We start from the raw sequence: 11,988 nt of genomic DNA on the forward strand, positions 1-11,988 counted from the left end.
CTACTGCACTCCTAATGCTCCACTTCATATATTTCACATGGGATTTCAAGTACAAATTTCCATAAAAAAAAAAAATAAAGAGCCAGGCACAGTGGCACATGACTATAATTCTAGTGGCCTGGGAGGCTGAGGCAGGAGGATCACAAGTTCAAAGCCAGCCTCAGCAAAAGTGAGGCACTAAGTAACTTAGTGAGATCCTGTCTCTAAATAAAATACAAAATAGGGCTGGGGATGTGGCTCAGGGGTCGAGTGCCCTGAGTTCAATTCCCTGTCCCCCTCCCCCCCAAAAAAGAATCTCCTTTAAAACATAAATTACTAGTCTCAGTCCTCATTAATAATTGAGGAAACTGAGGCCTAGAAAGGTAAGGGACTGGCCAAGGCCAACTAGCAAATTAGTGGTGCAGTCTTTTCTCTTTGTCTATTCAGCAACAGCTAGGAGTACTCTGAAACCTGGAACCCGCACACTCAGGTTCATATTTCCGTTCCTTAAGCTCCATGTGCTTCAGCTTCAGGGCCAGCCCAACCTCAGGAGCCTCCCCCAACACATGTGTGACCCACAGACATCCTTCTCCCAATGCACACCCACTATTCCTCACCTCCTGTAAAGCTGCAGCCTCGCCACTCCCTGGGGGGCCCTGCCCATGTGTTGGAGATGTGGGCCCAGGGAGCTCTGTGGGACGGTGTTGACGGGAATATTGTGGCGAGAACCGTGTGTGCACTGGGTCCCCTTGCTCAGGGTCCCACTCCGTGCCTTCCGCCTGCTGCATCCAAGTAGCTGCAGACATGTACCTGGGGCGTGATAGACCAAATGCAGGGAGTCACTACCCACCTTGGCCTGGTCCCCCTGACCACCCTCACCCTCAGCTTGGAAAGCACAGAGCCCAGGGTTCCCAGCCAGGAGTCTCATCCAGGCTGCATTTCCCCTCTACTCCATTTCTTAGGGCAAGAACCTAGAAGGGCAATGAATAGGGACGTTCCCAGAGGCTCCCAGAGTGCCCTGGGGAAAACCCCAAAGGAAAGGACAATGGGTGACAGGGCCTGGGAGCTGGGGTCAGGGACCAAAGAAGAAAACCCAGCTTTATCTCACCCCACTCCCACCAGCCCCAGAGATCCACCACTTGAGCCTTCAGTTTACCAACTCACTTGGGTCCCACTGGCATACAAATGGTCAAATACCAGTTGTTGGCACAGCCCTGGTCGAAGGGGTTGTTGTTCCGGAGTGATTTGCCCTGGAGGGAGATGGGGATGGGAAGAGGAGCTCAGAATCAGCAGGACTGGGCAAGGCCATCTCACAGTGACTCCTCCTAAGTCAGTCAGCTTAGCCAGGGCTCAGCCCAGGCCTGGAGCAAGATTCTAAGGGCAGGGGAGCCCAAGAGTGACCCAGGGCCTCCTGCCTTCCTATGCTCCTAGGAAGAGTGACCTCCCTTGACCCACTTGTGAGCAGCTCTCCGCAGACAGTGCTGACACTGCACTCCTTTCTCCTGCCTTCTCAGGGCTCCTCATCATCCTGTGCCTCCCTGTGCAAGATCCTTGTTCTGTCTCCATTGGCCACACCTGTCCTCTTACCTCATCCTTCCACACACCCCCCTTTTTTAAAAAAAAATATTTTTTAGTTGTTGATAGACCTTATTATTTTTTTTTAATTTGTATGGGGTGCTGAGGATCAAACTCAGTGCCTCACACATGCTAGGCAAGTTCTCTGCCACTGAGCTACAACCCCAGCCCCTTTCAGATACCTTTTAAACTCTTCCTTGTGCTGCTCAATTGCTCCAAAGACAATGTCACCACCCCACTCCCACTTCATTTCCCCACCTCTCATTTTTTTTTTCTAAAATTATGCCTTAACTGAATTTCACTATCTGGGAGGACAGGGGCAGTGGGGAGGCCCCATCATAGTTTCCTAGTCAAAAATCACATGGCCCAGGAAAATCTGGGCTGAAGGCCTTCAGTACACAAAGCAGTAAAGGTCAAGCTCAAAGTAAAGGCAGACCACAGGGCTGATGAATAAGGGCCAAGCACAGAGTCTCAGGTGGGAGGAGGACCAGATATGGCAGTGGTGGGCTGGGGACTAAAAGGATGGGAGGTGATGAGCAGGTAGGCTCCTCTGTCTGTTCACTGTCTCGGGGTCTGCAGCATCCCCTCCCCCACTGATGCTGCCCACCAGTCTTACTGAAAGAGCCTTTAGTCAAGAGATTGCCATACTAAAGGAATCCCAGGGCAGAGATGCCCACCCCTATCATTCCTATTCAACACTAAAAAGAAAACGCAATAAAGATACACAGATTGGAAAGAAGGTAATGAAACTGTTCTTCACAGATGACAATTTTCTATGTAGAATGTACAACAGCCACAAAATGCTGAGGGAGAACTCAGTGGTTGAGCACCCCGGATTCAACCCCTAGTCCTAGAAAAACAACACTAAGGACTCCTGCTCTTGGGAAGATGCTATGAAGAAAATGGATTGACAAGTCACAGATTGCAAGAAGAGATGTGCAAAACCTAGATCTGAATCTGATGTAGAAAACTCTTAAAACTCAATAAGAAAACAACCGTTTTTTCAAATGGGCAAAAGATTGGAGTAAACGCTTTTGGGGGGAGTGGGTACCACGGATTGAATATAGGGACACTCAACCACTGAGCCACATCCCCAGTCCATTTTTTTTTGTATTTTATTAGAGACAGGGTCTCACAGAGTTGCTTAGTTCCTCGCTTTGCTGAGGCTGGCTTTGAACTTGGAATCCTCCTGTCTCAGCCTCCCAAGCTGCTGGGATTACAGGTGTGCGCCACTGTGCCCTGCCAGGAGTAAACATTTTACCAAAGACCCACTGAAGGCCAAACAGACATGAAAATAGGCTCAACTCCATTACTCATTAGGAAAACACAACCTGGAACCTTAATGAAATACTACAACTCATTTAATAAGACAGGTTTGATTAAAAGACAAAACAAAATAACAAAGGACAGTGTGAGGGGCTGGGGTTGTGGCTCAGTGGTACAATGCTTGCCTAGTGTGTGTGAGGCACTGAATTCGATTCTTAGCACTGCATATAAATAAATAAAAGGTCAACTGATACCTAAAATATATTTGAAAAAAAAAAGTGTGAAATGTTGGTGAGGATGTGAAGCAACTGGAATTCCCAACATTGCTGGTAGAATTCAGAAACCTTACAGTTGTTTTGGAAGACAAATTTGGCAATTTCCTACAAAGTTCCACACGTGTTTACCTTATGACTCAGCAATGCCACCCTTAAGAATTTATTCAACAAAAATGAAAACTTATGTTCACATGCCTGTGCATCAATGTTTGGGGCAGCTTTATTTATAACTACCCCAAACTAGCTAGGCATAGTGGCCCACACCTATAATCCCAGAGGCTTGGGAGCCTGAAGCAAGAGGATGGCAAGTTCAAAGTCAGCCTCAGCAACTTAGTGATGCGCTAAGCAACTTAGTGAGACCCTGTCTCAAAATTAAAAAAAAAAATTTTAAACATAATTTGAGGGGTGCTAGGAATGTGCCTCAGTGATTAAACACCCCCCGGTTCAATTTCTAGTATGAAACAAACAAAACAAAACAAACAAAAATAGTGGCAAAAACTAGATATAATGTAAAAAATCCTTCGTTTGATGAATGTATAAACAATCTATAGGGCATCCATACGCTTCTACACAGCAATAAAAGAAATAAAATACTGATATGAGCGACAACATGGATGAATCTCAAATACATTGTCCTAAATAAATAAAGCCAGAGAAAAGAAGGCAATGACTCCATTTACATGTGATCCTGGAAAAAAAGAAAAACCAGAAGGACATAGGGAGAGAGACTGACAACAACAGGTGAATGAAAGGATATTCTGGAGTAAAGAAACTGCCTAAACTTGATCATGCTGGAGAATGCAGGACAGTATCCAGTTGTCAAAATCCCATATCCTAGACTAAAAGGGTGAATTTTGCAGTTTTAATTTATTCCTCAATAAATGAGTTTTTGTTGTTTTTTTTTTTTTTTAAATCCCACCATGGCTCCCAGGTTTCCACTTCATCAAAACTAAATTTCACGCTCAACTTTTAGGGGCTTTTTAATCTTGACTCCTCCTTATAAATTATCTGGCACCTTGGGTTTGATTTAGAATCGTTCCTTCCTCATTTCCTAAACATCCTACATTCGGGTTTCTCTGCCTTTTTGCAAAGGTGTGCCTCTCACAGACAACACCCTCCTGTCTTCCACCTTTGCAAAATCACACCTAGGACAGGAAGAGTGGCACGTCCTCCTCTACAATGCTGGCCTCGCCAAACTCAGTTTCTTGCAGGCTGCTACACCACTCAGGACCGACCCCCGTCTCAAGCGTTTCCCTAGGTGTCTGCTGGTGTTATTCTGATCACGGGGTTCTTATCAACACAAGCGCAGGATGCACCCATCCCTCAAATAACAGGCTCTCCATGCAATGCACCCACGAGGAAGAATGACCACTGAGCTCCAGGGGGAGGAAAGATCTGAGCTGCATCTTAAGGGGTGGGTCTGGAAGGACTCATGAGGCACCATCAGGACCAAGGGCAGTGAAGATCAGCCGAAAGTGCCGGATTCCCAAAGATGCAAGATGCCTCCGCACCGTCTGGTATTGCAGTACTCGCTTACCTTGCTCACCGACACAGCCTGTATCATCAGGAGCAGAATGACAGGCAGCAGGAGTACCAAGACGGGTACAGCTACTGCGATGCTGTGCATACACAAGCTAAGAAGAACAGACAAACTGTTCTCTCCTGGCCCCGCCCAACGACCCACAGCCCTCATTAGCCCCGCCCTGGCTGGCCCCGCCCACCCACTTTTTCCTCCCTGGACTGGACAATTAATCCAGCACACCCAAGAGAAACCTCACCCCACCATGCTGGCCTCCCACTTGACCCTTTTCAACCTTCATTACCCCACTTCTTGGCCTCCCTAGATTCTTAACTCCATAGTCCATCCTACCACGCCCATCTCCCTGACCCCACTCGCCTTCAATCTGTCCTTCATAGGTCCTCCCAAGTAGCTTCTCCCTTTAGCCCTGCCCACATCAGCCCTCCCTCGGTTAACCCCACCTCTTGGCTGTCCTGCCCCTTGGCTGTCCGTCCCTCCCCACAACCCATTCTCTTCCCAGTGTGGGCCCTTGGGACTGGGTGGATACGCCATGGCTGAGTCCAGCGACAAGGGCATGTGTCTTGTACGAATGAGAAAAAGCACACTGGTAGCCAGAAGAACAACCAGATAAAGGCACAGGGACACCAGCAGCAGCACGAATACTCGGAAATTTCTTTGACCTACACAATTGTTTACCCACAGGCAGTGGTGGTCAAAGTCCTAGGGGAGAGAAGGCAGACCTTGAGGGTCTATTTGGCTTAGCCCAATACCCCCAAATCTTGAGGCCCCCCCTCAACCCAGCCCCTAGACCTCCTGCTCTTGGCCCTGCACGTGAGCTCCCATCTCCAGGGTGAAACCAGCACGTCCATGGATAGAGCACAGTTAGGACGCCATGGCTCATCAGGTCATTTGTCATGAGTGAGGTCTCTAGAGACAAGACCTGCCTGGTGTCACTTTGAGCAGGATACAGAAAAGCTGTGAAGCTGTATTTTTTCAGATACTGGGTAAGGATGAGAAGAATTTCTAGCCCAGCCAGCCTTCTGTACTTGGAAACCCGTGCAAGGTGTGCACATGAGAGAAGAGCACTCGGAACCCAGGAAACCCTCAATTGGACACCCAGAGGTGGACAGGCAACAATACCCAGAACAGGGCAGCAGCCGGCCTAAAGTTATGGGTATCTAGTATCAGCAAGCTAGTGGGACAGTCACTGCCTTTCCTCCCCTTGACTCCACCAGGCTCAGCACAGATGGTGCCCTTTGCATGTCAGCACCTGTGCAAGCAAGGCCAGCGTCTCAGGACAAGTGCAGAACTGGAGGCAATAACATATATAAGTGACCAAGAGTGGCTGAGAGCCACTTGTAGCAGTGTGGGAAGATGATCTCATACCCACCCCTGGACCACATATGATGTGAGGTTCCTGGTCCTGGCCAGGTGCCCTGGGATGGGTTGGTGAGTGGACAGGAAGGAGGAGTACTTACCTCCACACAGATATTACAGAAGGGACAGTGGTGGGTCCGGGGTGGACGATGGAAAGAACACTTCGAGCACCACTGCAGGCGAAAGGCCGTGTTGTTCACTCGTGCTATGTATTGAATGTTGGGGTCCTCTTCTAAGGAGCCTGGCAGGGGAAGAGATTTGGGCAGTGGCAGGAGGCCCTTCCACCACTCTACTGCTTGGGGCCGCCCCATAGCATCATTGGGCAACAAGAAGGGTGGGGAGGAGGAGGGCAGGGGAATCCCGGTCCCTGTTGAGCAAGCTGACCCCTCAGATGGGCGGCAGTCAGAGAGAAAGGGCTGTCCAGCCACAGGAGCTCTATACAGAGCTCTCCCCTTTTGGAATAGTGATCAGTGCTTGAAGTCGTGTGTAAAATGGGAAGGAGGAGGAGTGAACTGCGTGGTTTGGAAGGGCCTGCTGGCCTCTCTTGCCAGCCTGCCCAGTCCTTCCTTCGAAAGCAGCTGGAACACCTCCAGGATTCTGTTTTTTCGCACTTCAGTGGCTTGGGAAATGAAGTGCCAGGGCCCAAGTAATGATGACATGGAGGGAAGGGCTTCTGAGGCCACGGGGGCGGGGGGTGGGGTTGAGGGGGGTTAGCATGTTTGAAATCACCCCTATAGGCATCAGCCCTTGGGATACCACCTCCTTCTCCAGGGGTCTGAGGCCTTACCTTTGTGCAAAATGCCTGGGTCTGACCCGTTGAGGAAAATGAGGCTGCAGAAGGACAGTATAAAGAATAGGCCCGAAACCACGGCAAATTCCCACTGCCCATTCTGAGCCAACCACCGGCACCTGAAACCAGAGCCAGACTCAGTCCTAGTCTGGGGAAACCCAGAGCTCCCCACAAGGCCTAGTTCACTTGAGGTAGGACTCACTCGCCTTAAGAACTGATCTAAATATCCAGGTTAGAGACAGACCATGGAGACTCCACAAAATGTCACCAGCATTACCAGTCTCTCATAGTTCCCTAAATGCGTCAGGCACTCCAGACCTCTGTGCTTTCACATTGGGTTCCCTCTAACTCTATATCCTCCTTCCCCTGCCAACCCTCTCTCTCCACTTCCCTCCCTGCCTCTGTACTGTCCTTGTCTATTTTCTCTTCTGTGTCTAAGACACTGACACCTTCAATGGGAGACTCACGGAAAGGCGAAGAAGATTCCACTTATTGTAATAAGAAGCATTGCATTAAAAGCTGGAAACAGGCTTGGTTTCAGCCATGAGGATTCGATCGGAGGTTCATTTGGGGGCGTGATACTCTGTGAAGAGGCCATGGCTAGACCACCAAGCCTCACAGACTGAAGCCACCAACGAACTCTTCTGGGTTGGCACCCAGACTGCCATGACAACAGAAGTGACATCACAGAGGTTCTGGAATGGGGGCTCTGGCTGCTTCCAGTGACTTGTGAGATCAACCTTTCCCAACCCCCACATACGCACATGTTGTAGACTGGGACATCCTGCTCTTATGATGGTAGCTTTGTTGGAGCTTGTGATGATATGATGTGGTTTGTCCCAAAGGTTCAAAGGCTAGAGGGTTGGTCCTCAGAGATGAGGTGGTAGAACCTGAAAGAGGTGGGCCTAGTGGGAGGTAACTCAGTCACTCTGCAAGATGCCCTCTCAAGGGAGTAATGGACTTCTCATGGGCCCCCATTTGCTCCTGTAAGAGGGAGTTGTTATCAAAAGAGCCAGATTGGTCCCTCCCTGTTTTCTGACACACAATCTGGTGAACACCCTCACCAGAGATCACTTGCAGGAGCTGCCAAATCTTGGATACTGAGTTAAATAAAACTTACCTCCTTATAAATTATCTGTTCTCGGGTATTTTGTTAGAGCAACAGAAAGCAGGCTAATACAGAGGCCATAAATTATGTGAAGATGGCATGGGGAGAAGTTTGGTGATGGTCATCCCCCTTTCAGGCCCAGTGCTAATTGGAGTCAACAGTGCTCATTGCTCATCCTAGCTCCACTTCTTCCTTTTTGTTGTAACAGAGCTCCAGTTTGGGGAAGGAGGTAGAAATCTACCAATTAAATATCTTCCCAGTTTACTCACTTCCATGGTGGGATTTATGATGTAATTCTCTCTCAAAAATAAAATGAGCTGGGGATGTGACTCAATGGTTAAACAATCCTAGGTTCAATCCCTGATGATGATGATAATAACAATACTAATAATAATTTGTACATATTTATGGCATATAACATAATTTGAAAAATGTTACATTGAAGAACGTCTGAGTCAAGCTTTTTAACATATACATTACTTCATATTCTTATTTGTGGTGAGGACCCTTAAAATCTACTCTTTGAGTCATTTTTAGTGTAGATAACATTATCAACTGTACTCATTCTGTTGTATGTTATTATTAACTGTAGTCATTATATTGCACAATAGATCCCTTAAACTCATCCCTCTTATCTAAGTGTAATTTGTTCTCCTGGGACCAGCATCTTCCCCCTCCACAGCCCAGACACTCCTGGGCCCCTGGCAGTCACCATTCTGCTCTCTGTTTCTATGAGTTCAACTTTTATAGATTCCACATGTAGGTGAGATCATGTGATTGTTGCCCTGTGCGTGGCTATTTCCCCCAATAAAACGTCCTTTGGCCTCATTCATTTGTCATAAATGACAGAATTTCCTTATACTTTTTTTTAAAGACTAAAGAGTATCCCCTTATATTTCTAAACCACATTTTCTGTATCCATTCATGCACCGATTGGCTGGACCATAGGGTAGTTTTTTGTTTTTTGTTTTTGTTTTTTTTGGTGCTGGGGATTGAACCCAGGGCCTTGTCCATGCAAGGCAAGCACTCTCCCAACTGAGCTCTATTTTTAAGTTTTAAAGAAACTTCCCATACTAATTTCCATAATGACTGTACTAATTTACATTCCCCCAAACATAGTACAAGAATTCTAGTTTCTCCACATCCTGACCAGTACTTAAAATCTTTTGTCTTTCTTTTTCTTTTATTTATGATGGGGGTTGAACCCAGGGGGACTTTAACCCTGATAGCCATCTGGAGACCTTTTTACTTTTTATTTTGAGATCAGGTCTCACTGAGTTGCTGAGGTTTACCTTGAATTTATAATCCTCCTGCCTCAGCCTCCTGAGTTCCTGAGATTAAGGCATGTGCCACTGGTTCTTTTGTCTTTTTGATAATAACCATTCTAATAGGTTCCAGAGGGTATCCCATTATGATTTTAATTGCATTTCTCTAGTGATTAGTAATGTTGAATATTTTTTTTCAGATTTCTCTTGGTCAGTTGTGTTTCTCCTGAGAATGAAGTGATGTTTGGGTCACAGTCTACCACCAAGTTTTATGTCAATTTCTGTTGTAGCACAAGAAAAAGGGATGACATGCATTGGGTCATGGAAAAAGGTAGCAGTGGTACTAGAATCATAACTACCAGGTCTATTGAGCTTTGGAGCAGACCATGCTAGCCTTAGGGTTTCTCTTTTTGTTTTGTATTTTTCATTAGATATATATGACAGCACCATGCATTTTAATTCATTGTACACAACTGCAGCACAAATTTACATTTCTATGGTTGTACCTGATGTAGCGTTCACACCATATGTGCATTCATACATGTACCTAGGGTAATGATGTCCATCTCATTCCACCATCTTTCCTACCCCCATGCCCCCTCCTCACCTCTGCCTCCCCTTTGCCCCATCAAAGTTTCTCCATTTTTCCTTATCAGAGAGAACATTCAGCCTTTGGATTTTTGGGATTGGCTTACTTGATTTAGCATGATATTCTCTAACTCCATTCATTACATGTCGTAATTTTATTCTCTTTTAATGCTGAGTAATATTCCATTAGGTATATATACCACAGTTTCTCTATCCATTCACTATTGACGGGCATCCAGGCTGTTTCCACAGTTTAGCAATTGTGAATTGAGCTGCTATAAACATTGATGTGACTGTGTCCCTGTAATATGCTGATTTTAAGTCATTTAGGTATAGACCTAAGAGAGGGATAGCTGGGTCAAATGGTGGTTCTATTCCAAGTTTTCTAAGGAATCTCCATACTGCTTTCCAGATTGGGTTGCACCAATTTGCAGTCCCACCAGCAGTGTATGAGTGTACCTTTTCCCCTTCTACATCAGCATATATCGTGGTCTGTCTTCAGCACACAGGGCACTTTGTGGCACAACCACTGTTCTATGTGGTTTACATGAATTAACCCACAATTCCTTGTTTTACAGATAGGGAAATTGAGTGACCAGGTGCTAAGTGCTACCCAAGGTCTCCCTGCTGGACAGTTGTAGAGCTGTGATTTGGACTTATGAGGTCTGGCTCCAGAGTCCTTGCCACCAACCACCAAGCAAGTGACTCCAGGAGGAGTTGCAGTCAGGGGGCTGAGTAGAAAGGGAATGAAGTTGGAGCATGGGATCAGTGCCTGAGTTGGGTGCTGCCAATAATGGAAAGGAGCCCTGATTGGTGAATCCCAGAGGGCAGACCACATTTAGGTCCCTTGAGAATAGTGATCCTGGACATGGAGGTAACCATTGTGAAAAGAGCAACCATTCTCCAGAACAGAAACCTACTCTCCAAGTACAAGGATTTCACCAGAGCCTTGTCCCTCAAGGGGGAAGGCGTTTCTCCTACTCCAGGCTCTTATCTCCTGCAAGGTGCTAGTGGTGGTGGAAAAGTAGGAAACACCAGTGAAAGTCACACCCCAGCAATACAGGCTCACTCAACACCATGATCTAATCATAGACCACAGAATCCTTCCTTCCTCTCTACTGTGCCACTATACCAAAAAGCCTCCGCACAACTTTAGAGAATTAGAGATGAAAGAGTTGAAGACACAAATTCTTTCTGGGCAAGAAATGAAAATAAGCACATTATAGGAATCTGAAAGTTTCTGGCCTCTTTGGCAACAGAAAACACTAAACATGACTGAACTTCTAGACAGATGAGCACAAAATCTCACCAAATAAATGGCCTATTTACCTCAGTTCCTATTATTCAGTACACTGTCTAGCTTTCAATCAAAAATAATTATAAGGTATACATACTAAAAAGCAAGAAGAAAGGACATAAAGCAAGCATTCGAATGAGACCCTCAAATGATGAGGCTGTGGGAATTATCAGACAGGGATTTGAAACAACTATGATTGAGATCCTAAGGGTTATAGAGGGTTAGAGCTGAACAAGAATATTCAAGAAAAGATAGATAATGTAAGCTGATGATGGAAATGGTAAACAAGAAAAAAAAGGAAAGACTGGAGATAAAATGACTAAGATGAATGCTTAACACCTTTGATGGGCTCACTAGTACCCTGGACATGACTGGGGAGAATATTAGTGAACTTGCAGATAGGTCAGAAGAAATTTCTCAGGCAAAATTGCAAAGAGAAAAGAAAAATTGAAACAGCAAATTTAAGAACAACGGGGCAATTGCAAAAGATAAACACACGTGCTGTTGGAATAGGAGGAGGAGAAGCAAAATAGAACAGAGTTGAGGAAAGACTTCGAGTAATAATGACAGAAAACTTTTATGAAGTAATAGATACAGGGAGTTCTGAGAACATCAAACAAGGCAAATACCCAAAATCTACACCTACCATCTTTCAAATTGCTGAAAATCAAAGCCAAAGAGATGGTATTTAAAGAAATCATCTTACTCATACAGGAGCCAAGATAAGAATCTTAGTGGACTTCTCCTAAAATGTGCTAGAGAAAGAGAGTTGAGTGAAATTTTGAAGTGTTGAAAGGAAAACCCACCAGCCTATAATCCTCTACCCAGTGTATCATGGTTTGATATTGTGTGTCCTCCAAAAGCTCATGTGGGAGACATGCCTTCAATATACATTTTAAATTGTTTTTCTGGACACAGTTTTGTTCCTGTATCTTCTTAAGAGATATCC

The 11,988-nt window shown here is 45.9% G+C and overlaps 1 protein-coding gene across 1 annotated transcript; it reads right to left on the reverse strand.

Moving 5' to 3' along the window:
* Positions 1-422: 422 nt before the first annotated feature.
* On the reverse strand, positions 423-7,379 carry LOC143640097 (palmitoyltransferase ZDHHC19-like). The gene is made up of 6 exons (XM_077108027.1): positions 7,249-7,379; positions 6,779-6,900; positions 6,093-6,232; positions 5,162-5,334; positions 4,607-4,714; positions 423-789 (listed from the first exon to the last, which is right to left on the reverse strand). Exons 1-6 carry the CDS (start codon positions 7,377-7,379, stop codon positions 423-425), a joined length of 1,041 nt encoding a protein of 346 aa, XP_076964142.1.
* Positions 7,380-11,988: the final 4,609 nt, after the last annotated feature.

This window comes from Callospermophilus lateralis, unplaced genomic scaffold (assembly GCF_048772815.1).
Source record: "Callospermophilus lateralis isolate mCalLat2 unplaced genomic scaffold, mCalLat2.hap1 Scaffold_1144, whole genome shotgun sequence".
Classification (NCBI taxonomy): domain Eukaryota; kingdom Metazoa; phylum Chordata; class Mammalia; order Rodentia; family Sciuridae; genus Callospermophilus; species Callospermophilus lateralis.